The 27,528-nt window shown below is 40.8% G+C and overlaps 1 protein-coding gene across 3 annotated transcripts in view; it reads right to left on the bottom strand.

Annotated features, from left to right (window-relative positions):
- LOC420562 (probable acyl coa dehydrogenase 6-like) overlaps window positions 1-27,528 on the bottom strand; it is an 82,226-nt gene that overhangs the window by 41,538 nt on the left and 13,160 nt on the right. Inside the window, exons 1-2 of one of the 3 annotated variants that reach the window (XM_025148439.3) lie at window positions 26,967-27,383; window positions 26,524-26,644 (exon numbers count right to left, since the gene is read on the bottom strand). In XM_025148439.3, coding sequence (XP_025004207.2) covers window positions 26,524-26,644; window positions 26,967-27,008 — 163 coding nt within the window. In that variant the 5' untranslated portion in view covers window positions 27,009-27,383. Of the gene's footprint in view, window positions 1-26,523; window positions 26,645-26,966; window positions 27,384-27,528 lie in introns of those variants that run through there. The other 2 variants (XM_025148441.3, XM_015281934.4) reach the window with 2 other exon arrangements.

Raw genomic sequence — 27,528 nt, 5'->3', positions numbered from 1 at the left:
AATATTAACATTACAAATAATCTCACTCAACAAGAGTAATGCAGGTTCAGTATCTTTATGCGCTACTGGTACGCTACACAGGGCTCCTCCTCTCACAAAAAGAAGTATAAAACTAAAACATTACTCTGCATTGCAGCACATCTTCCTCCAAGGGGATCTGAAGTGTGAAAACATAAATAGGTATTTAAGGAACCTGCAGGAAAGTACAGTAAAGTACACACACACAATATGCTGTAAGTGAACAGGTCAAAGCAAACAGTAATCAGTTTAACAGCAGATAGCAGACAGAACTCAAAGAACTCCAGCTACAAGTACGTACATTTGTGAGGAGTTTTTAGGTGCTTTGTGAAATGGTGTCAAGATCTGAAAGCAGACGAAATTGCACTCAGTTTTGTTGCAAACCCTCTGACCAAAAAGCAGGCTAATTATTTCCATTTCTGCGAGGCAGCGGGACACGCAGCCAGTATTCAAAGCTTCCAGAGCTCATTCCAGCTCTGTGTTCTACATAAATAATTGAACTGAGAAGCAATATTATGTGAGCCGGGGATTAAACAGATTTATTAAATTTACTACTTATTAACATTTCTATGCCAAGACTTAATATGAAGGCTGACTATTTACCAGCTGAAAATTGCTTTTAATGTTCTTTCCCACAAAAGCTTTTATTTGAGTTCAAGCTGATAAATAGCTTTTTGGAAGCTCATATTTGTCTGACAAGGAAAATGTTAGCCAGTCAGCTCACAAGGTCACATCCAAAGACATAAATTTTTACTAGATCACATGTTCCAAAACTTTCGCTCTCCACAAGGCATTATAAACTGAAAGGGTGTGTAGAGAAATTTGAGAAATGCTGGCTTTGAAAAAAACTCCAGCAAAAAAAGGCTTTAGGAATGTGTGTAGTGAATAATACAATGAAGTTCGGATATCCTCTGGAGCCAGCATAGCCAGCAAATGGGGTTTAGTTCAGCAGCGCAGGATTCAAAACAAAAACCCACTACAGGAGGCTTCCACAGGACATTGATTAGTGCAGGTGTGCAGGACCAAGTGGTATTCCAGTGGCTGATTCCCAAAGTCCACACAGAGCTGGGCCCAGATACTCAACCCTACCGTGCCTTCCCAGAACACCTGTCACACTGTAGATCAACACATTCCTAGCACAGTCACTGACAACTATGAACTCATGTCCTTCAGTTATTAGGTAAATGAAAACAACACAAGAGCATCCCTATTTGTGAGCACGCGTTTAGTTTTCCTGGAAACATCATGAGTATGAACTAAGTCTGTAAAAAAAAAAAAACAACAAAGAAAAATGAACAAATTCTTTATGACATGAAATTCCACTCCTATTTCAGTTCGTTTGTTTGCTTGTTTTCCTCAAGTAAAATATAAAAGAAAGGTCATAATTATAAAAGAAAACATTCTGGGATGAAAATGGAAGATTTTGCAGTGTCACAACAGTACATTTCCTCTTTTTCTCCAACAAAATCGACATTTCGATAAGTGACGTTTTCCTACTTGATCTGTGCTCAGTAATTTTAATGGGAAAAAAATTAATTGAAAACTTTGTCTCAGGGAGTGTGGACAAACATTTTAAGCACTACTCTAGAACTCCAAATATCTGTTTTAGTCCTCATTTCTACCTCTGATGTTGTGTACATCCTTTCCCTTACAATGCTAGCCATGTTATATCATAAAATAGATCATCCTTCTCCATTTGTAAAAATGCTAACACAACAGAATTCTAATCTGAGCTGCAATCTCCAATGGGAAATATATTATCTCACTGTTTTATTTTATTTTCCGTGAAATTGAAGGGCATGTCTAACAGGGGACAATGATCACAAGTGAAAGGACTTCCAGTACAGCTGAAAGCATGCCAGAAATCAAATCCTCCATCCAATACTGTTTCTTCAAAAGAACTTTCTACTGAAAATATTACGTAATTTCTACAAACAGTCCATCATCTTTGGTGCTATATTACAAAATAAAAAAAAATTATTCAGATTATCTGTCTCTTCTTTTTGAATTGGTTCTTAAATCAGTGACAGATCAGCATTGAAGGCAGTCACATGCCAGGAAAAGCAAGGCATTCCAAGTGGAAATGACAGCACCCAGCTGCAGAGCAGATAAAGCTGTAGCATGGTCCACTAGTACAAGAACATGTCAAGCTATTACATACCCAAGAGATAATTTTCCAACTGACACAATGAGGTATGTAACATATATACCAAATTCTCTACGACAGAAGGAACTTCTCTGTTCTTTTCCATAGAAAAATGGGATGAGGAACTCGAGCGGGGATGTTCAGCATGCAGCTGCCACTCAGGAGCTCCAAGAATGTCAGAGGCTGCCCATTAATTTCAATCTTTAATTTTAATTTCAATCTTCAATCTCACATTGCATTGCGTATATCTCTACTTATGGGATGGCTCTGAAATCAAGCTTTAAAGCATTCACATTCAAAAATAAAAGCAACAAAAAGAGCTCGTATATATAGAAGAAATTCCCATAAACTAGGAAATTGTTGGAGGAGGTGTTGGAAAACCAGTCTTAGAAGTGCTGCCAAATACCTGAGCAGTTACATTCACAGCTCCATGATCTTGTCAGTAATGCACCTTCCTTTCACATCACAGGAGAATTATTGGGGGACTGGAGCCATCATCAGCCTTCCCACATCACTCCCACATATCTTACTGGTAGATGCAAACAGGGGATGATGGGAGAGGGAAAGGGAGCTTGCTCACGAAGGAAAATGCACTTGTTGAAACTACATACTATAACTATTGGCTTTTAAGTTTGTGTTGTGCCATGCACTCTCCACTAGATCTAGCTCATTGCGAACAACTTGAAAAACACGACAGGCTTGGCAGCCATCCAGCAGGCAGCAAGGGTTTATTGCACTGTCCTTTGTGTGCTGTCTGTAACTGAGTAAATGAAACATCTGAAACCACAAAGCCAGGGTCAACTCGTGGGTATGTAGGTGTAGGCATCTCCAGAAACAGAACCCACAATTATAAAATTAGCATATTGAAGGCTTTTTGGCAGGTGTTTGAGAGTTACATCTCTTTCCATCTCGCAAGCTCTCCACACCAACATTTTCAGAGGCATTATTTTGCAAACAGAAAATAATGCTCAGAAGAGCCTCAGGAGAGTTTCTCTGCTCTCCCAACTGCCTCCAGCCAGCTGTTGCACCACTGGCTGCTGCAGCCCAGGCACACTGAGCACTGCAGGGCAGCAATGGGAGCAGCGCGGGACTGCATCACACAGGTACAGTTCATTGTGGTTGCACAGCTCTCCATGCAGCTCCTCCACTGAGACTGCTGTGCAGCCTTTGCCTGTCCATACCCATGGTCTCTTAGACACTATTTCTGTTTAAAAACTAAGTATTTTCCATCACCTTGTTTTTACTCAAAACTAACAGCAAGCAGAGAAGCAGTAGTTGTTTCTCCTTTCTCTCAGCTACATAATTATCCTGAACCATGAAAAATGAGAAATTCCACACCCAAACCATTAATTTACACTCAGCTCTCCCTATACATTTCAAGTGGTTGAGGAAAAAACAAAACCACTGTTCTTTGAAGGCTGAAAGGCTTCAAAATTAGCAGTAAGGCTTGAGATCATGCTATACTTCACTGAAACAACAGGAAAGTTATAAGAACTATTCCTCTAATGCAAAGCTGAAATTCTCTTTCCATTATAAAAAAAAATAGAAAAATTATATTTAAATTAAAGTGAGACAATCTTTTATGTCTGAAAAAGATCCCAGTACCTCCTAGGCTACAGCCCGATCACTTCGGGTCAGAGGACATTAAAAAAATCAAACATGAACTAAAGCACATCTTCTTTTTTTCAGAAAATTAAGAAAGAAAATAAAATACTGTCTCTTTTAATGTGTTTATTTTTTGCTTAAATGACCGATGTCAACTGTAATGACAAAACTACAGGTTTTCTGTTTTTATTACTATACTGTGTATTGGTGAAGAGTCTTTTATTTCTTGTTTGAAATTCTTCTTACGTTCTGACTGTAGCTAATCCTTATTTCTGAATTTTAGAGTAATTTTGATAAAGAATGGACTAAATTGAGAATGAATTAATTAAAGTATGACATGAAAAATGCATCAAATACAAGTTTACCTAAAGAGTAGGCTAAAACACAGACCTTCTCGATTACACTTTCAAACAAACTTGAGGCACTATTTTCTGCATTTTAAGGTTTACACAAAAGAATCAGATCCATTTTCTCATTGTGACATTTCTTCTTATGTGTTAGGAATATTGCCATAAAGGGAAAAAAAAAACACCAAAGAACAAAACAAGAAAAGAAAGAGGGAAGAAAGAGGGAAGAAGGAAAGAGGAAAGGAAAGGAAAGGAAAGGAAAGGAAAGGAAAGGAAAGGAAAGGAAAGGAAAGGAAAGGAAAGGAAAGGAAAGGAAAGGAAAGGAAAGGAAAGGAAAGGAAAGGAAAGGAAAGGAAAGGAAAGGAAAGGAAAGGAAAGGAAAGGAAAGAAGATAAAGGGGAAGGAGGGAGGGAGGGAGGGAAGGAAGGAAGGAAGAGGAGGAGAGGAGAGGAGAGGAGAGGAGAGGAGAGGAGAGGAGAGGAGAGGAGAGGAGAGGAGAGGAGAGGAGAGGAGAGGAGAGGAGAGGAGAGGAGAGGAGAGGAGAGGAGAGGAGAGGAGAGGAGAGGAGAGGAGAGGAGAGGAGAGGAGGGGAAAAGGGGAGGGGAAGGGAGGAGAGAGGAAAAGGGAAAGGGAAAGGGAAAGGGAAAGGGAAAGGAAAAGGGAAAGGAAAAGGAAAAGGAAAAGAAGGAAGGAAAAGAGGAAAGAAAGAAATCCCAAATCATTAACATTAGGAGAATTTCTGTATTTCAAGAGCTTCACTGCTGCAGACTGAGGTTAGCCTGGCTAATCTTTAACCACTATGAAACATCTCCCACTTGCAATTTAATTGCAATTTCCTGTGCAAGATTTGTCTTGCTCTGATTTTGTGCTGGAGTGGTTGGTGCAGTTGGATTCCTGCTCAGTTCAGCCCTGACTTAAAAGGCTGAGCACAGCCTCCAGAAAGTTAGTCTTAAGGCTAAATGACATTGAACAACTAATAATAATAATTTATATGTTATATACATGTGTAACAAGCTGTGTCTGGCCAGCAGGTTCCCCTCAGTGTAGCCTCAGCCACAGACACTGAGCACTGCCCAACCCTGTCCTTGTGAGCACTGATCTGCTCTCTTGCGGCCCTCAGAACGCTTCCAGAATGCCCCACTGAGATGAATGGGTATTGCTGATCTCATTGTTTTGATTAGAAACACAGAAAAGATGGGGAAAATAACACAAAACAAATTCATACAGATCTTACAGCTGGATCAGGAGACTGCTTTGTTTAGCCTGTCAGCAACAGAGAACACACAACAAGAAGATTATATAAAAGCTAATCATATTGGAATTTCAGTGTACATAATGTTCCCTTCCCTTCCCTTCCCTTCCCTTCCCTTCCCTTCCCTTCCCTTCCCTTCCCTTCCCTTCCCTTCCCTTCCCTTCCCTTCCCTTCCCTTCCCCTTCCCCTTCCCCTTCCCCTCCCCTTCCCCTCCCCCCTCTCCTCTCCTCTCCTCTCCTCTCCTCTCCTCTCCTCTCCTCTCCTCTCCTCTCCTCTCCTCTCCTCTCCTCTCCTCTCCTCTCCTCTCCTCTCCTCTCCTCTCCTCTCCTCTCCTCTCCTCTCCTCTCCTCTCCTCTCCTCTCCTCTCCTCTCCTCTCCTCTCCTCTCCTCTCCTCTCCTCTCCTCTCCTCTCCTCTCCTCTCCTCTCCTCTCCTCTCCTCTCCTCTCCCAGTGACAAGTGTCCCAGTGACAAATGAACAACCCAATTACTGGAAATAATTACAAGTTTCTAAACATATATGTGAAATTGTTTAATAAACACTATCTCTAAAGAAATGTATGGAGATAATGAAGACAAACTGTCTGTTGTTAGTAACAATCTGACATTCACATTTCATTATCCACTGTGAAATGTGACACTGTCCACTGAGAAGCTATTTTTATTGGTATTTGTATCCACCTACAAAGGAAAATGCTTTTGCTGACAATTACACAACAGGAAGACAGACTTGAGAACAAGAGAAATAAAGCCAAGGAACTCTACAGATACATTAAATGCAACATTAATGCATGTACACTAAAGAATATTAATTTCTTGATTTTGCAGTTATATAGTTCACAAGTAGTAATGTTGATCACATAACCACATCTGTTTTTATCTTTACTGCCTTTCTTAAACTAAGTTATGAAAACTTGATTTGAAATGACTCATTGCATTGCTATTTCATTGTTATTTTAAAGGCAGAACCTTTACAGTAATTTCTGAGTTTCATGGAAAAAAAGTATGAATTTAAAAAACATTAAACAAAAAATAGGAAAAAAAATCATAACAAATTAGGTGGTTTCACAACATAGAAAGCATCGCAGACAGTTGCACCGCAAGAAGTCACAAATGCAGCCGATTCTGAACATATTTCTGTCACCTTGAAAAGACCACACAGTGGAAGGTTATCACCCTGCACCGGCTCCAAAAATGAATGGTGCTGCCTGAAGCCTGCTGATGATGGCACTCCTTCAAATACTTGTCAACAAATATATTGGTATGGTACTTTTTCATATCAGTACAGTGGCTTTTGGTCATTCCTTCTATTACCTTTACTCCATGACTGAAGTCGTGATTCAGAAGAAGGTAGATAACACGTGATCCAGCAGCCAGAAGATGAAAATGGAAAATCTAAGTCTTGACATAAGACACAGATTTTCAACAGGGAGGCTAGATAGTAGGTAACCACTACAGCAATCTTGCACACAGCGTGCCTTAGCATGCCAGCCATTCCTCTGCATAAATTCCAATGTGGTATCTTTTAAAGCATATACAGACATATACAACATTTCAACTATCTTCTATTGTTTTTTTACCCCCTGACACATTGATATTTTTTCCAGTAATTATCCAAGTGTATAGCCAAGAAGTTTGTTGTCTTCACCAACTTTCTGCATTCATCTTGGAAATGACCCATAGAGATCCAAAGGGCAAAGGCCAAAACCTGCTTCTCTAATTTATCCACAAGTACCGGATTTGATTATTTGATTTCTGCATGGAACTTTATTATCTGCATTAAACCTAAAGTTGGATGACATACTCAAGCAGCTCCCTGCTTGCCATTAAATTTGAATTAAAGAATCAAAGAAATTAAAGAATCCCATAAGCTCTAGAAGAGCTTATATTCTCCTGGCATTTAATACAAGTGGTATGTCTCTAGCAGTAAGTTTTCCAGCTTTTAGTGAATAAATGAAAATCTCATAGTTGTACCTAGAATCATAGAATCACAGTATGGTTTGTGTCGGAAGGGACCTTTAAGATCATCTAGTTCCAACCCCCTGCTATAGGCAGGGACATCTCCCTCTACACCAGGTTGCTCAAAGCCCCATCCAGCCTGGCTCCGAATGCTTCCAGGGAGGGGGCATAAACTATCTGCTGGCAGTTTTTCTTCCTCTGTCATAAGCAGTTCCTCCTTCCCTTGTCCATGCCTGACATGCACAGGAATCACCCACGCCTTTAATCACTCCCTAGCTCAGCTACGGAGCTCTCTAATTGCTCCTACAAATCACCTCTTTGATCTTTCTGCATTTCTTCCCTGAACTCATTACAGCTTGCCAGAAACTTTCAGGCCAAGACATGCCCAAATAAGAGGTGCTATCCCAATTTCATCTCAGTGAAAATAAAAATAAAATCAACTGTTAATTTTGGATTTGAGTTCATTTGTAGATGCAAATTCCCTTAAGCACAGGAAAAAATGGACTTCCTCTTTTTTAAGCTTTCACTAGCAATCATGGTGATGGCTCTCGCAACATGTGCGGCACAGAGCTGCAGGCAGCAGCCTTGTAGCAAAGAGAAAAACGAAAGTAAAGAGAGAATGAAATTCTGTTCTCGCTTGCATAAAAAGACAGTGATAGACTTCTGACAGCAGAGTGTGGATCGATGCTGCTTACTGAGCTCAGAGGTCTTCAAAAGGCAGAGGCGCTCCTGCACCGCAGCAAAGCTTTCCCAACAGCCACACAAAAACAGCATTCAAAACCGTAACTTTTGCAGATGGAAATATGGTTTATGAAAAAATTTGAAATCAAGCTCACTATTTAAAAAAAAAAATTAACTCTAGCAATGTGTAATAAAAAGTCAGTATTTTCTGGTATTTTTTATTTGTGCAAAGTGAAAGCAACCTAAGAAATAAAGCTGACTGAGCTAAATGACTGAAACCAGACCTAAGTTCCTTTTATTGCCACTAGGCACAGCACGTGCCAGGAAAGGCTCCTCCAAGAAAGATGCCAACAGCCACCCTTGGTCTCCCACATGCTTCAGGGGACAGTTCTGCTTCCTTCATGGGGAAAGCATTACAGTTTGAGGTTGAGATACAAATGTGGAACAACCCCAGCTCTGAGGTCAGGATGAAGAACAAACCCTTAGAGCATGCTGCAGCAACACCTCCTGTGCCTGCAATCTCTACACCAACAAATGACCTCTGATCACTCAATGAAGAAGAAGGCTTCAGACTAACACCTCAGGCAAGAACCAAGTGATCTGCAGGAAAAAACAAACAAACAAACAAAGGCACAGCATTATTTTGGAAAAAAAAACCACAATTTTGCTTTTCCTTCTGAAAGAGATCTGAGCCCCCCCTTCTCATCATCTCCTGAGCATACCAAGAGTCTCCAGTGTATTTTCTTAATGTAATGCTCTCTGAGATTGGTTAGCAAATGTTTGCACAGAACTGCAATAACTACAGAGCATGAGTAAGTTTCCTCACTGTAACCAATCTGGCAAGTTCCCAAATTTCACTATGACACACTTATTGCAAATGTACAGTAATTTCCAGCTGCCCAGCTGTGAGAATGCAGAATTTAAGAGCGTGTAATTCTTCAGTGAAGTTTCACAAGCTGACAAACTTCTTGCAGACACTTCTCCAACCAGCAGTACCTTCACAGCCGAGGAAAAAGCACCCCAACCCTGTCACAAATAGGCCTCCCCCACTGGCCACTCATACCTGGAAACCTGACCAGGAAAGGGCTTCAGGAAAAACAGTTGATGCTCCACAGGCAATGCAATTACCTTCCTGTTTAAAATTCACATTAAAACAAACAAACAGGAAGTCCAACAATACTTACTTAAAGCCAGGACAACATATGTACGTGTGTCTTAAGGCAATATTTTTATCATAGAAAATCCCAAGTTGGAAGAGACCCACAACGATCACTGATTCCAACTCCTGGCTCCACACAGAACCACCCAAACATGTCATACATATTACATATCCTTAAGCCTGTCTTGCTCATGTTACAAACACCGTGACAGAACAGCAGCATGGAGGACTCCCTTGGTGCTCCCTGCAGGACAGAGCCCCACCTTTGGGCTGCTCTGCCACCCACCTTTCCCTGCTTTGCAGATGACAACGAGGGGACCCAAAGGAAAGTGGGAGCTGTGCCTGACCTCACCTGCACACCTCAGCTCCATCCACAACCTGCACCGCATCCTACAGAGAGCGGCTTCCCACCATCAGCCATCTGCAGTGCTGGGTAATTAGCAGGCGGTGCATTAGTCCAATTAGTTTCAAATTAAGTCTTTTAAAAACTCACAGAGAATTACAGCAACGAAGCCATGCTAATTAAATATTGAAGCAACATGTGGAAATAAGTACCAAAGGAGGGCTCTCTATGCCCCACTCCCATTGCTCAAAGGATTTAAGGGCCTTTAATAGAATGCATTACTTGGTTCTGTGGGCTCTTCCTTTACCCTTAACTTTTCTTTAACGTATTTGGGCTGTGTAAAATATGTATAAATACATGAATAATGCACTGCTACTGAAAATATCTTCATAAAGATTTCCTCAGGAAACATAACTGCAGCCAAACCTTTTCTAAAATGTCAGAAAAGCTTCACTGCTGTGTAATTAATACAGAAAAAGTACATTCAGCAATAACAGCATACGATCCGAAAGCAATATCGAAACACTGTGTGAACGTGTGCAACATATAGAAAAAGACACTCCTTCAAAAATAACACAATTATTCTTCACCCAATAACCAACATATGCAGTATTACAGTAGCCCGCAAATGTAAAGTGAGAAGTATATTTTATGAAAAATGAATCAGATGGGTAACTTGACAGCGAGCACTGAAACACTGAGGATAAAACCACCACTGAAAGTGGAAAAGGGGGTGAAGATTCTTTCTGTAAGTACTTACAGCATCAGTGATGAGCAACCATTATTAAATTCTGCAATCCAAATCTAAAAGTTACACTGGTATCTCTTGCCATCATACCAAGGGAAATCCTGTCCAAAAGGCAGCTGTATGAGACATGTTTCCTGCCCGTCAGTCCAGAGCTCGTTAAAGTCAGCAGGGATGCTGCCATTAAATCCACGGGAGCAGGATTCACCCTGTCCTGTCCTTTCCTGCTCTGCTCACACCAGCATCATTGTCTTGGGAGACAGGGCAGACCTCCAGCATCTAAGCACCGGGGGTCCAATTGATCTTGTTGCTTGGTGAAAGGCAGCATGGAGTAGCTTAATGCTTGGTAGGAACGTGCAAGCAAAGATGTGTCAAGGAAGGCACCAGAGAGGAAGCACAATGTTTATCACAGCGCTTCCTTTATAGAAGTACAAGGTCCATTTTCAGAAAATTGAAATTGCAAATGCATTTGCCTCGCCTCTCACAAAAAATATTAAAATATGTAAGTATATATGTTACATAAAGCATTCAACAGGAAAAACACAATAACCAGCACCTAGGCCTCTGCAAGTTTATCTTGCCTGAGGTTCCTTAAATAAAGGCGATATTTGCCTGTAAGCAGATAGGAAGGTGCAGGTGAGCAGCAGGGAAGCCCTCTGCTGTTATCTGAGAGCCTCAGCCTGCTGTCTGAGCATTTAAAGCACTGCTGCAAGAACAAGCTACAGTGCTGACACATCTTCTTCACAACAAGCTTAACAATAACCCCTGGAGGCTGCGTCCCCCGAGGAGCAAGCTCTGGCACGTCTCACCCAGCACAACCCGGCGCTTTCATTTGGCTTTCATTGCCCATGTCAAACATGGATGTTTTCATCAAGTCCTGCACTTCACAGTGACTTCATATCATTGAGCTGTTTTTTGCCCTAAATGATCTGATTGGTTGCGATTCGTTACTTATGAGCGCAATTGCATCCCATCATTAAAGATGCATTTGTGGTATCCTTCAGATTCCCCAGGGCCAGATGAAATAAGGACAGCGCTGCCAAGTGATTTCACAGCCTGATGCCTGAGCAGTAAGAACATCTGTAATGTGTTTTGAAAGCATGCCCCCTCTCACCAAAATTAACCACTCTACCAACAAAAAAAACTTGACTAAAAAACACCACAGACAAAGGCAGGGAGGGAGAGGGAAAGCTGGGCAGGGTGTGGGCAGATGCTGGACGTGAGCTCTTCTCCACACCTCTTTTCTGCTGGCATCTTATGTCTGCCACTGCCGTCACTGTCCCAAGATGCTCTGATCACAGGGTGAGTACAAACCATACCCAGCAGGAATTTCCTCCCTCCCATACCTCTCACAGTGACACAGGCCCTGAAGCCAGGCTCCGACTGACTCCAACTCCACTTTGTAACTGTGGCCTCAGAAATGCTGGCCTGAGTTTCAGTTGCTCTTATTTTTCTATTATTTTTCTTCAATCTTTGTAAACAATGTCCCATCTAAACATCAGCTCATTTTTCCTGCTTACACTCACATGTCCACAGTGTTCACCACTTCACAGCTTGTAGATATTTGGATTGTTCTCATCCACACAGTGCTACATTTCACCTTTTCCTATCAAACTATAGATTATGACTAACCTGATTTCTATTAAGCACTTCCTCATAATTATTCACTGAAACTCAGATTTTGATTTCTTTCCCTCAAAAAGCATTAGTAGGCTTCAATAACTAACTTTAAGGATATTTCCTTGTCAGAAATTGAACAGCAAGGATTTGTGGTTAATTTTGAGAGCTGGCAGATTAAACTTATTATTAAATTAAAAGTTGCTTCACAATCTCAAAAAGAATGTTCTACATAAGAATCTGCCTTCTGATGGTAACTTTGTATAATTAATGCCACTTTTTTCATGTAGTCTTTTGTGTTCTGAAGTTTATTCTGTACTCCCACGTGGAAAATGAGATCATCCAGCATGTGGAGACATTTACAGAGCACAGCTCGCTACAATCCATTGAGTCCATAAAATACTGAAAGGAAAGGAGAATTATTTTAAATATCAGCTCGTTGTCCCCTTTCAACACTACTAGCATTTCCATTCAAAAGACAGCAGATGGGATGACCATATGTAGTGTCAGAGACCACCATCTTCCACGCGTACTGCTTCACCTACGAAACAGGACACTGCAAGTTTCCACCTCTGGTTTTCTCCATCTCACCTTGCAGGTGCTGTGGCAGTTGTCAATGCAGAACTATCAGTCATGTCAACACACAAGTAGTGCACGGAACAGACCTACGTGATGCTCACTGCAGTGATAAAGATTTTCAAGTTTAATAATCACCTGATTTTAGTTTTGGAATCTTAGACTGCTTTCAAGTCACTTGCTTTAAACGTGACAACAATTAAAACCTGCTAATGCTTTTGCAAGATCAAAGCCAGAAGATTCTGGACTTCTATACATTTATATATATTACATGAAAGACACCTGCTTGAAAGTTACCCTTGGAGAAAGTCTAGTGCATGTCATTTTACTGTGTGCCACCCCCTTCCAAAACAGAAAATGGAAAGATTTCTCACTCCTTTCCCTTATTCAGAAGGCAGCACCCTACAAACCAAAGGCCCGAATTGTGGTTTATCACAGACAGACGCAACCCTGAAATCCCCAGCATCGCGCAGAGGTTACACAGAGCAGTGACCCCATGGGTCAGGGCAGCTCTGCGCGTGAGTGTGCATGGGCATGTCCAGTGGGCACCTCCACAAAGGAGTGTTTCTTCAGTTTCACAAGAAGTCCCCAGAAGAACTCAAAACACCTTTCAAGCATTTTGCAATTGCAAAGTTTTCAAAGACCAGCGCATACACGTCTCAGACAGCATTCTAGGAAAGAAGAAACTGAATTCTCAGCAGTAAAGAATAAATCAGAGAAAAAAAGCAAGGAGCATTTGGAGTATAGTTTCAAAGTAAGTTTGCTGGATGGAACAGAACGTTTCCTTTTGAAATGACTTTTCATTTAAGCACTTTCCTCCTGGTATTTGTTTCATCCTGCATTCTTCTGGCTCCACATCCTGCCCTGGAACTATGGGACTTGATGATAATCCAACCACAACTTGGGCGGAGACAGAGGACAGGATTCACAAAACTGTGTTTGGAAGAAGATAAGAAGAGAGCACAGATAACCACTTTTGCTTTGGAGTGTTATCTGGCTTATCCTGATATCTCCTTGGTGTGGTGAGTGGGGAGGCCAGGAGAGACCTGCCCAAATGTAGCACACGCATCCTGGTTTCTTTTACAGGTCCAAGAGCCCACAGGTTTTACAAGCACAAACCAAGACGTACCGTTTACACCACCACGCAATGCAGTCTTCAGTGTTCAGAGGATGTATTGGGTTCAACTTAAACCCAACACAGAACACAAAGATGCCAACACCTATTGCCTCCTCCAAACGCAGCACCGCTGCCAACCTCAGCAGCTTTACTCAGCTTTTCAGTAACACAGAGCTTGGCACGTGCAGAATACAGGTGTGCTGTTTCAAGGAGGTCAGCATACAGGTGGCATGGAAAAGAAAGCCAAGGGAGGCTTTCAGCTGCTAGAAATGATCGCATTTTCTGCAGTTTATTTTGTACAAAACAACCCTGAGCACAGCAGCACTGGCCAGCCAGTGAGGCTATCCCCTTCCATGGTGCCAGAGGACTGGGCTAAATGCAAAACAAAAAGCAGCCAGAGGGTGACTTTATTTGTTTTTAATCACACGCCAAGTATGACACCAGCACGGTGTCAGGAAGCATCTGGACATATTGGAAAGAATTTCCTGATTAGCCACAAGTTAATGGCTTTTTTTCTGCTTGCCACAGAAGAGCAAACTGAACTGCTTGTTCAGCTGCATTCCTTTAAAAGAAAAGAAGCAAAGAAGTTCAGTATTCTACCTACAACAAACAAACAAGCAAGCAAAACAACCCCAAAAATCTGTTGTAAACATGGGCTTCCATGATAGCTGGGCTTAGCCTGAACTGCTCAGCTACAAGAGACTAGGGAAAGCAAATCCCTATAAGAAGGCTGGAGAAGTGAGATATTCTATTTATCTTCCAGAGTAAACTCCTGAAAAGGTTACAGAGCGAGAACAAGCAAAAGAACAGGTAAAAGAAGCACAGTAAGTTACTAGCTTGAGGAAACAATATGCAATTTAATTCTTAATAAGCTTTCCCAATGAAGCAAAGTCCATCTGTCTGAACTGCTCTGAAATGGCACTGGGCTTTACAGAGTAAATTCATAACAAGTAGATGGCAAAAAAAAAAAACAACCTTCAATTTCCTCACCTGTATTAAAAGTACCTGATATTAAAAGAACATTTGTATGCCCAGAACTTCATCAGTTTTCAGTTTTTCATCATACATAAATATATACATATATTACACTCACTCCTCCCGAAGGAAGTTGGAAGTGGCAAACTGCAGTTGTTGGAGAGGACGCACATGAACCAACCTGAGTCCCCTTAAGAGAGAAAAACAGCAAAAAAGAAAGAAGCAGCTCAGTGGGAAATCACAAACAGAGGTGGCTGAAAACAATTGCTAGGATTTAAAAAACAAATATGGGTAGCAATGAGCTGTAAAATTATGATCGTAGTAATTCCAATATGCGAAGGAGGAGGAAAATGCAGAACTTCTCTGTTTCATCTCTTGTGTTGGGGGAGAATAGAGGAGGATTTCTGGGTTAGGTGTTCAGGGCAGGACTTGCTCCTGCCTTGTGGTGTTTCAGTTATTTTGCAGCTGACTTTGTTGGTAGAGACCTTGGGCGATTTGAGTTACAGTTGCTCACCCTAAAGTAGCTGTGGATGGTCCCACCATCTATAAATGCATGTAACAGCTTCTGGATTCCTATTAAACTTTGCTTCCTGGGATTCTTTGGCATGAGTTTCACAGGTTATGCATAATATAAAAAGGAAAGAATTTCTTCTGCTGCCCTATTACTCACTGAACTTTTACTCCACCAAGAGACCCCCTTATTGAATAATAAAGGAAGAGCGAGCATCACAGCCTCAATCATTTCCTCTGACGTATAGAACAGGGCGCCAAAGAAACGCTGACTAAAGTCACCTTCACAGATTTTTAAACCATTTAATGATGCTATAAAAAACTCAACTAGCTGCCCCTGTGATACTCACTCAAGGAAATTTGCCATTGATTCTGCCCTTTGCTTCCCTGCTCAGCAAATGAAGTGAATTTGTAAACGCAGGAGGTTTTAAGGGAGTGCACATTTTCTGCCAGCTCCACAAGCCAATGTAAACTGCACATACTATGCCAAAGGTCCCATGTCAAAAAACCTCTACCGAAAACATGCCTCCTATCACCAAAAAAATTTCTGGCACTAAAATGGATATTGACACACAGCCAGCAGATACCAGAGCTCAGCCATTTCACCATGAAGAGGCTACAAAGACAGCTGAAACAGGCTCTGTACCAGTTTTCCTATACACTGCTCAAGGTATTAGCAGCCACTGTTTGTTCCAGTTCTAGCTGCTGTTACAGAGCTAACCCCGCACTTTGGCCAGGGTTAGGAACCCCTGGCTTCATTCACTTCTCTGGATGCAATAGCAGCTGAGATGAACTGTACTTTTTAAAAACAAAAAATAAAAAAATGACACTATAGTCCAATTTCAAAAGCAAACCCGTAAAACAGAAAAGTGGTATTAAATTTACTTTTGGTGTGCAAACAGTTCTGGTGGTTAGAAGAATGCTCCCTTATCCCTCCATCCTTCCCAGTTGGACAACTGGAAACACCTAAATAGCTCTGTCCTAACAATTCTATGCATTCTAAAAGCTTTCTATGTTGTTGGAAAACAAAAAAAACCCCAAAAAACAGAAGATTAAGGCACCTAAAGGGGTATCCCCTCAAGGTCTCTACCAACAAAGTCAGCTGCAAAGTAACTGAAACACCACAAGGCAGGAGCAAGCCTGCAATAAACTGTCCTGCCCTGCACACCTAACCCAGAAGTCCTGCTCTGTGCTCCTTTCACCCTGAAAGACTTACATTGTTTAGCACAGCCTTGAGGTTATGATATTGTCCCATTTTTGGTTTTCGCATTACGTTGTACACCAGCCCCCTGAGAAGGCTGCTGAGACACTTGATCCATTCTGCCCTGAAAGTTAACTGTGTTTACTTCCCTGTATAGGTTGTTCTTTTAAAGAAAGCAGGAGATCAGATAAACATCATCTATCAATGCTACCACATTAAGCTTCAGCTTTAAAGCAAAGAAAACATCTTACCTAAGTAGGACTTTAAAACAACAACAACAAAGTTTCAAAAAGGCAGGTTTCCTTATATTCATTTTTTTTTATGTGATGTGCATCAAAAAAGAAAAAAATTCAACAACAAATCAAATCATTTCCTCTTGCTGTTACGCAAAATTCAGAGAAGAATAGCTATCAGTCCCTCATATCTTATCACTGTCCTCTTTATATGGGTTTGCAGCTTGCAGGAAACATTTGTTTTTGTTTTCCTTGGATGTTATAGATTATATTAGGAAAAAAAAACAGCTGAAGTGTGAGATACTCACATCAAGTAGTTTGCAGCCAAGTCCTTAGGAACCAAAGCAACGAGAGTGAACAATGCCTGTAAGCACACACTTAGAAGAGCTAAAGGTTATCCCCTGTTGCATGATGTTTGAGGGGTACCTGGCAGGCCGAGGAGCACCAGGTTTTCTAGTCAACCCCATGAGCTGCCCAGATAGTGTTGCCTACGTCAGAGAGTCCACACATTTCTCTAATGACAGACTTAAAAAGACTGGATACATGTGTATTCTAGATTTAATTATTTTAGCAAAGCACACTCAAATCATGTCTCCTTAAAGTATAAAGATTAAGAGTTTATTTCAGTTCAAGTCAACTATTTGGCAGACCATTTTAAGTTTCTAGGAAATGGGTGATGAAGCTAATTGTAAAATACTCTGAAACATGAATAATCCTTTTTTTTTCATGTGAAAATAAACTAGAAGAATGACTACTCATTTAGCAGTGAACAGAAGATGCCAGATTAAATAAATTTATGTCAGGCAAGATCTCTGACCACGGGCTGGGAGAGAAAGCAGGTCAGCCAGACACATGACTTCTGCCTCGTGAAACACGGCAGGTCGCAGCTCAGCCTGGGACACATCCAGCCTGGGGACAGGCAGGCCCCTCAGTCCCTGGGAAATAGTACTGAGCCGAGTTCTGGTGCTTATAGCAAATTTCATCACTGTGCTGGGCGATGGGATGTTGTTTCTTGTAAGGGCAGCACAGGAGAAGAGGACACAGTGCTCCTCTGCTGTGCGTATGCACTGCTCTCAGATGCTATAGGCAGGCAGTGTGGACAGTAACCACATAGGCGTCCTTCTAAACACTCATCCACAGCTCACTCTTCATTCAGCAGAGGCATAATGTGGCACAATTCCTTTGGAAAGGATAAAAGATGATGAAAAAAAATGAACACTAGAAAGAACAAGAAAAGTCAGTCAGTACCGGTGACTACTCCAGTCTGATTAGCTAAAAGACCAAAGTGCCCTAAAAAGGAGCAGGACGAGCAGCCTGTGACTGCCAAGCACTGAGGTGAGGGTGATGCACCTGGGGCATGATGCTCATCTGGCTCAGCTTTACAGCTGGGTTGGAAGCTGATCACAAGGTAACCATGTGGGGCCAGCTCTAATCTCCTACTGACCCCAAAGCCAGCTGCAGGTTTCAGTGCGTTCAGAAGCTTTCCCATTAGAAGTCCCCGCAGCAGTTGTGGTTATCTGATAGAAACAGAAAGTAAAAATCTTCACAAGGGAAAGCCTTCCTACTGCTGCAAGTTATGGCATCTTAGCATTGGGCTACAGTTATGTTACAGTGCTGTTATTTTAAACAGTAAGATTTGAAATATGAACCTTGCACAGCAAATGGAGACAGGACTTTGAACTAATTTAAAACCAAACAACTGGCCAAGCTGACTAGATGGATAATTCATTCTTAATGTTTTACAGTGACTTTAAAACAGCAATTAAAAAATTAAAAAAATCCTTCTTTACCTATAAAAATCAATGTATAATATGAAACATAACTTTACTGCAGTATGTCATATAAACGTATAATATATATACCTACAGTCATGCTTATCACTACGAAGTACTATTCAGGACAGAATATTACTTGTCCATGCTGGGTACGTATTACAGCTGGACAGAGCATTTGCACATGCCTGAGACTCTTGTTGCTTACCCACCCCAATCAGGAATTCACAGAACCCTCAGAACTGCAAGGCACGCAGCTGATAACGCTATGCAAGTTATGATGGCACAAAATCCCTGCTTGCCTCCCCAGAAATGAACCAAACCATTGTCTTGCAGCGGTCAGACTGCTCAAAAGAGCTACTTTTGAACTTGTAAAGAATCACTCATTACTATCTCCAGTGTACCCGACTTCAAAAATAAAATCATACAATTTTAAAATGTCATTAATTAACAGAGAAACTGAAGCAGAATGGATGCATTCTTTGGACTGACCACACATCTACAGATCAGTGCGGTATTTAGTCTAAACCTGTAAAAGATTTTCAGTATGGTTGCACCACTACATCAGAGCGCACGTTACAATATGTCTCAGGCCTGTTAATAGATTTTAGAAGCATTTCAGAAGAAAACTTTCTTTTTTTTTTAATTTCCTACTTCATTTGCTAGAGGGTATCACACAGTCTCTGGTGTGCCTATCAGCATTACATGAGGGTAAGCAATGAAATCACAATAGACCTAAAAGCAGAACAAGCTAAGCCCCACATCATGCAACATCACGTAAGATGTGTTCGCTTCCAGGTTTATTGTGAAATGGTGATATCTATGTCACACAATGCAGCATGATGAAAAACATCGCAATCTCAGTTCTCTGCATCACTTCAAAATTCACTTGTTGCACTCCATCAAATTAGAAAGCTGCAAGTGCGTAAGTCTACATATTAGGCACAAAGGTTGTCAGACACACACCAATTCACACAGACTGGGCCGGTGCCTCAAGCTGTCCTTCTCTCTGGGATAATTCCAGAAAAGATTACCACTTTCCCCCAGTTTACAGCAGGGGAAGTCCCAGCATTGTCTGTCAGGATAAGGACAAAATACACAAAGGTGGCTGCAGTGTTAGCTACCTGTCAGAAAAGGAGAAAGACACTGCCAAGATCTATTTTTCACTATGATGAAAAGATACTTCACTGGTACGGGGAACTGTGATCTCCCTTACCAACACTGGGATGATTAAGGGCTTATACAGTATCACCATGGATTAGATTATTAGTGATGCCTAATAATGATGTAATACTGATTTTGCATTAATTGGGTCATTAGTGATTAGAAAACCTAGGTCAGCATAGGAGAACATAAACTAATTTCTTTTTTTTCTTCTTCTTTTTTTCCCCTCTCTCTCATTTCCTCTCATTCAGCTACACGTGTTCTGGTTCATGCAGGGCACCAGCTTCTTGTGTTGCTCAAGTACTGGGCATAGAAGCACTAACCTAGGAACAACACACTCTCCTCAGGCCAGCTGTCCTTCAAAGTGTGTGATCTCGTTGTTGACCTATAGATCTGCAAGTGCTAACAAGTTAACAGCTCCTCAACAATTTTCCGTGTCAACCTCAGAGTGACTGTTTCACAATATTCTTCTCTGTTCAAATCCCTGGAAAGGAATCAACCTTCACTCCCAGTATAATGCAAATGCAAGTGGATAGAAGCAAATGAAAGCTACACTTCACAAAGATTATTTTCCCCACGCTCAGTGTACCGACACGTCTCAGTGCGTTAAGTGTGCATTTATACTTTTCAAAAAGCATTCTCATTATGCCATCTAGGTACATGACAGGTGTCAAGAATCTAGAGTCACACTTCTGAAGCTGGGAAATGACAGTTAACTGTAAGCTAAAGAGATTTCTAATACCAAGGGTTATTTTAATACAAAACATTCATTGGCCCAAGCTTTCTCAAGTGACAGTCTTGCCATTTGATCCAAAGAAGCACATAGATAAATTCAATTATTTTAACTGAATGTCCCAAACAGAGTATCTTAGTTGATATTGCCTCGATCCCTATATTCTTTTAAGGTGTTGTAATATTTCTTATCTCTTTAATTTATTCAGCTTCTCTCTATGATGCACGCTCTTTTGCTATTCACAATCATAAAATTAAGAACATCAGATTTTAGCAGATTTGCCTTTTCAAAAACCCTCAAACTCAGCATTTCTCTACAAAACCGAAAGAAATTCTAACCAAAGTTATAAAAATAGATCTTTAAAAGTGAGGGAATAGGGTGAAAATGAAAAAATGAGCTCCTCAGATACCAATGAAATATTAAAAGCCACAAAATTTAATATAATTGTCCAACCACAGCTTCTGAAACAGGTCCATCTCCAAATAAATGATCACAAGATACTACGAGGAAGCCTGATTGCTTCTTCCACTGTTTTTCCATAATGTTACATTGAGAAATACCATCCGGCTTTTGATTCAGTTCAGTGCCAATTAGTCCAGTTGTTTCTGTCCCACAGGTTAGATTGGGCTAACGACTCAATACCTACACCTCAGAGCAGCATGCAGGTCCTCTTCATTGAAATACAAAAAACATTTACTGCTACAGCTTTAGCATCAGGGAACAGACAGAACTCTAGCTAGAGAGGATTCCTCTCTTCAGAAGCTTGAAGCATCAGCACATTAAAAAAAAGCAGAACCCAACAGGCAGTAGATAAGACCACAGCTCTGCTTCTGGAAATCAAGGTTCTCACTCTGGTACTCCATCTCAGTGTGACCTTCAAACAATGTCACAGCTGCCCATAGACACCTCCTGGTGGGGAGGGGGGGGACCATACCGTGGGCACAGCTGCTTCCAGCTGTCCCTCAGATACAGGCGGAGGCAAATTGCTGTGAGCTGGATTCCAGACGCCACATGAGTCTGTCAGCTGTGTGAAGCCTGAGAGATGAGAGCAGCATTTGGCAGAGTGGGTATGTCATGGAGCACCAAGTGCTCATGTACTTAACTGTAGACACCTCTAACTTCTTCCAGAAATTAGGTTTTTATTATTATTATTATTTTCCCCCCCAGTACCATTTTGATACAATCTGGGCGTACAGGTATCAGCTTTCATATAGTCTGCCCCAGAAGCATTGGTGTATGCATATCTGAAATGGACAAATTACTGTCTGGTCCTCCATTACAAGCCCCAGGTGTGAGGATTTGCTTCATCTCAAGTACAGAAGCAGAATCCCAGGAACTAATCTGACCCCTCTATCAACAAGGAGTTTAAAGGAAGATTATCTCTTCTGCAAAGACTCACTGTCCTTCAGTAAGTCTGTGCTCAATAGCCAAACAAGCTCTTCCCAGAGGTTCCACTCCACCTCCTAACCAGACACATAGAATGAAGCACTCATGCTTCCAAATCATGAGGAGCATCAAAAACAAAACAAAACAAAACAAAAAACCCCAAAACTCAAGCATCCATTTCCTCGTCTGACCAGGAACAGAAATTTCATCCTGCACTTCCCCATTTCACAAGAGAGAAAAGAATTCCCCACGTAGAACTTCTCTGTATACACATAAAAACGTTCTCCTTGACATTAAGAAGGTCAGACAATCACCTGAAATTTCTTAACTTATTTGACTGAGATGTCCATATGTTGCCATCCATCACTAATTTTGTCAGCAATTCAGTTCAAATAAAGCAATGATTAGCTGGGGCTTATTGATCTTCAAAGGCTATTTCAAGGCTATCTCTTAACTGTAAAACAAGTGCACCTCCTAACTGCCTATTTACTGGTTCACTGGTACCTTAATACACAGCGCAATGCCCTCCTCCCACACTTTTGGAGCATGCCTGGCTATGCTTAAACCCAGAAGAAGAAAAAGGTTGTTACATTTTGTCTCTGCAAAACCATACAACTCCACTTCATCCATATTATGGAACAAATCCCTCTGCAGTGACAGAATTCACTGCTCCTTCAAGGTCCTTTTGTTAATTCCCAACAATAAGGCTTAGTATTATTACAGAAAGGAAAGAAAGAGACAGCCCCCCACGCATACTTTAAAAGTGATTTCCCAGTACCAAACTCTCACAAGGTCTCCTCTTAGAAGAGAAACAGAAACCCATGAAGAAAACAACAGAATTAACTTCAGAGGATGGTGCAGGTTTGTATTCCCACATTCAATACAGAGATACATACAGAAAGCAGGCTTTTCCAACTGCACTGCAATCCATCATTTGAAGCTTGTTTTGATGCATCAGATGCTCATCTGTCTCAGGTGACAAGAACATACTGCTTATTACTTTATCCAGTCTGAAATCTGGCATATATCCCGGCACTAGGGGAAGGAGATAATGTAAATCTACCCTTTCCCATGTAAGACAAGCCTTACAACACACTCTCCTGATTCTCCTCATATGTTTAAGAATGTATTTCTGCAAGAGCACTGCTAATTGTTTGAAAGGATTAAATTAAAGCTACTGTTTGGACATATCGTCATAATCATTTGTGCATGCAAACACATTCTGCTCAAAATTCCTACAGGACTGCCAGTGAAACTGCTAGAGAAATACCCAGCACAGGCAACGTTATTGCTCATGTCTCACAGCACTGCTGTATGCACACAAACAACAGGAGATACTGCCCTCCTGCAAGCCTCTCTCCCTCTTTCCCTGAGCCTTTACAGGAGGATTCCCGTACTTCATCATCTGATAAAAACAATCTTCAGTCATCTACACTGGCATGCAGTTTTGCAGGCACGTGACAGCACATTTGAGGCCTGTGTCTTTGGCAACACATCCTAAAATTTACTAACAGCCAAGGCTTTGATTCACAAACCATAAGATTACAAAGGACCACATGGATGTTTTCAGCTTTTACTCCAATATCTCATCTCATCTGCACATAAAATGCTTCAAAAAATGTCTTGCCCACTTCCCTTATGGAATCACCAAGGGCCAATTATCAAGGCTGTTTAAAATATTTTTGCTGCCTACCCTAATATTTTATGTCTTTAGTTTTGGGACTGTCAATACCTCAAAAGCCCAGAAACTTTATAATTTGAGGAGAAACACACAGTAAACATAAATGAAGTGTAATATGTATTTGGAGATGCTGTTTTTTTTCCCCTCAAACTAAATACTTCAGGCTGAATGAAGTGGTTCTGTAAAATACATTTTGCACATAGCAAAATGATACTTTTTATTCATAATTAACACTTACTTTTTTGCCATTTATTTTACCAGTAGGAAGAATTTCCTAATAAAAGAGAATAACACATACTTCCCCCCCACCCCCCTCAAGGAATATCAGAGCAGAAAAAGGATTTAAAGAAAAACATCATTCTCTGGCAGAGGACTGACCAGAGGGTGCAGTAGGTTAAATGCACTGATCATCCTCAGCATTCTCCAATTATACATGTGTATGGCTTGGCCTTGCCCAGTGTTTACATAACCCCTGCAACTAACATCTTGAACTATTGTACTGCAGCAAATATCACTACAAGCATAAACAACTGCAAAAAAAGCATCCAGGAAAAATACTGACAAGTTTGTAGCCCGCAACTGCACATGGTGGAAATTGGTGGAACCTTTGCAATGCAAACAGTGCCCCAGATCAGTTCTTCACACAGAGAAAGTTTCCAGTGATAAAGGACACATTTAGGGCATGTTCCCTTAAAGGCCTGACTCCCATCTAGCAGCTCATTGTTCACAAGTGGAATGGTGTTTACACAGGAAGAAGTCCAGTTTCAGCAAACGGGAAGTCCAGCAGATGTTTCCTTCTATCAAAGCAAAACAAGTTTAAAACAAGTTTGCAAATTGCTTTTGCCCAATCAGAAAGCTTCAAAATTAATTCTACTGAAGGAAAAAATAAAAAAATAATAATAAAAAATACTCAACAGAATGACCTTGGGAAATAAAATCAGAAAAACTTTTATTTCAAAACTGCAGCTGCTAGAATGAATTCTCTTGAAAAAAGATTAGTCTTCTTTACAAATGCTTTATGATCCAGGTTTGGAGGAATAAGAGGAAAATTGTAATTTTGGTCTGTGCTGGAAAGGGAAAGTAGGGCAGATTGTTACTCGCACGGCTCCACGTCTCAAATGCTCTCCTCAAACCAATTAACATCTCCTCTCCAGACCCTCCAGACCTCCTCTCCAACATCCCCCAAACTCCTGGCTGCTCTTGGCTTCCTCATTTCTCTTTAGATCTTCACGTACCTCTTCCTCCGAACACAGCAATTAAAAAATAGAAGTGGCTGGGCAGAGTACAAAAGGTACAGCTCTTACCTTTTTCTTTGTTTTATTTATTTATTTATTTTAATTACTGCTACCAGTACACACTGGTTATACACCAAGCATAAGCACTCTGAAAAAAAAAGATGACGAGCTTCATGCTTTGCCAAAATAAGTTCTGTTGAGAGGGTGCTGTGACCCTCTCAACCTGTGACTGTTCCGCCGATCATCCCATTCAGCACCCTCAGGTTGTGCCTGATGTTATTGTATCATTACAATGAAACAGAAGCAAAGTTGGGTCTGGACTCCTTCTACTGCTCAGCTGAATGCTGCAAAGGTAACATCTTGCAGCACTGTTGTTGTTTCTTCTTCTGCAGCTAACAACATCTTGCTCCAGAAGATCAGATGAGAGTGACAAAGTAGTGCTGAGGAATTTTTCCCAGTTTTTTAAAGCTTTTGTAAAATGCAACTGCAGAGTTCCAACAAATAAGACTAACAGCTAGACAGATATAAGTGTCAAAGCCAATGATAAAATAGTCCTAACCATAAGTACAAGTGTAGTCAGCGCACACAGCCTTCTGTGCCCATCTTTGCCTCTGCAAGCCCATTCTTCACTAGATTTCATTCATTCCTTTTTCTAACTACTTTGTGAGTCTTATACACAGTTCCCACCTACATAATATTCATGCATGGCATGCTCAGCACTGAGGTTCCTTACCCCAAGTGAAGGCCTCTGCACATCCTAAAATGCATACAACAAAGACAGAGCTATAATCTGGCAGCAATGAAAGCCACCATTATTACAATCAACATGAGTATTAGCAGACTGAAGTAGACCCTACCGTGGCATACTTTAGATCTGCCTATCAAACACTTACGGCAGAAGGTGGAGGTGTTGTTTATTTCCTCTTTCCTCCAATAATCCTTTTTGTCCTTTAAGCAAATCTTAAGTGTAATCTCAATCCGTCAGCAGTTTTGTAAAGAAATACCAGCTTAGACCTAATTGGATTTGTCAGACAATGACAGCTAACCCCAGCAGCTGAACAGCTAGAGAAAAATCTTCCAAGTTGGAATGTATAGAACTATGAAAGTTCATTTCAAGAGGAAAAATTTCCTCTGAAAGTAACTGGTAAAAAGTTATAGTTCAAACCCTGTCCCTTAGCAACATAATGATGTGGTGTGGCACAGCTGAAGTTGTATGAGCTGCTCTATATTGATGATTATTTGCAATTAACTGTTCAAACGTTGTCACTTCAGGTTGCTTTGAATTTGATAAGATTGCTAAATGTTTGCCTATGTAAACTTGCTGTTGTCTTAAACTTCCAAACCACAAGTAAGAAAATGGGGAAAAAAAACAGAATTCTGACAGGAATATGTAACAATAGTACTTAAAAAGAAGTATATATTACATTGAATGCAGATGAAAAAAACTTGGAACATGCATTTTAGCTGAAGAGTTGAAATACCTCCTATGCCTCTGGGCTTCTAGACTTTTTCTCACAAATACAGGAAAACAAATATGAACCTTGCTTTGTTCTGCATGTGCTTCTGGCTGGGATAGCATGCTTAAGGACAATCTAAGATACAGTGGCCCAAAACCCACACAAACATCCCCTCCAAATGATGAGACACAATGCATAACAATGGTGCAGAGGTTACAGGTTATAAAAGGCCATGTATAAAAGGCCAAATCTTACAGTGTTTTCAATGCATTCAAACTGTTTTCCTTAATGGTGCCTGGATCCAGAAGAAAGAAGTCATTAGATGACCTACCTGTACATTGAGAATTGAAGCGATGTTTATTTCACTGGCTTTAAAAAGACAAGCACTAATTTTTTTAACATCTGTATTTAGGAGAGTATCAACTTGATCACTTAGAAACATCATCATTTTCTATATCTGCACAGTTGGTAAGCAGCACACCTATGATTTGGGAATAAAAGTTATCTTTACACTGGATTTAGAGCCATGTTTTGATCAGGGGCAAAAGCTATCTGAGATGGTATGAATCATTCACTGTCTCCATCAATACTCAGGAGCTGTGCACTCTCCTACCTGTTGGCTTATCCACACCAAGGAATCCAGCTTGTCCCAGGGTTTTAAAAACTTTATGTGCCGGGAACTGTCCTTCCTCTTCCCATTTGTCCACGAAGGGGTTAATCTCCTTGTCGATGATCTAGATTTGAAAAATAAATTTAAAGTTATTGACAGAAACATTCTTACTGATACAACATTGAATACTATTGTCTAAATAATTAAAAAAAGGAAAAGAAATGCACAGGGAAAATTTTGAAAGCACCCACTCACAACTACTACAACAGTTGCAATGGGGTAAACGTAAATAATCCCTTTAGCAATCGCAACTAATGACCCTAGTCCATGACCACAATTTCACTGTTACACCATTCTACAAAGAGAGAATTTATTATTTTAAGAACTTCTCTTAGTCTTTTCTCCATGCTAAATAAACAAGTCCTGTAGCGCTAACTGTTCCTTACGCTGGAAATAGATCTCTTCCCCTCTTGAAGTGCTGTGCTCATGAGATCCTGTAGAGTGTTCTCAGCAGTCTATTTATTGCACATTCTTTGGAGAATTTCAGGCCATATACGGCTGTTTTCTGCTTCCCTGTTGGCCACAGAAATACAGATACTTCACTGTTGGCTACACAAAATTACTTTTTCTCTTCTCCTTCTAAATTCTGAGAAATATATAAGCTCAGTGTTCAACTCACTCAGTTATCACAATCTCTTTCTCCTTCTCTTATACTACCTAACATAGGCCTCATGACGAACACTAACAAAATACTCACCAGGACACTAGGACAGCCTACATTTAACATTCTGTATTGCCATATCCACGATGCTCAGACTGTAGAGTGTGGACTCTTCACGTTGAGTTACAGGATGTGAAGCACCTTTTGGATTGTACATTTTGTAACATGTGGTAATGCTGATCTGAAAACACCCAGGGAGGTGCCTGAAAGTGGTTATGAAACCTATACAGAAGGATAACCCGGTGTTTTGACAGATCTTGGCAAAAGTTTGATGTGAACATTCTCAC

This window comes from Gallus gallus, chromosome 2 (genome assembly GCF_016699485.2).
Source record: "Gallus gallus isolate bGalGal1 chromosome 2, bGalGal1.mat.broiler.GRCg7b, whole genome shotgun sequence".
Taxonomy (NCBI): Eukaryota; Metazoa; Chordata; class Aves; order Galliformes; family Phasianidae; genus Gallus; species Gallus gallus.
This window is presented reverse-complemented; position numbering and strand designations above follow the sequence as displayed.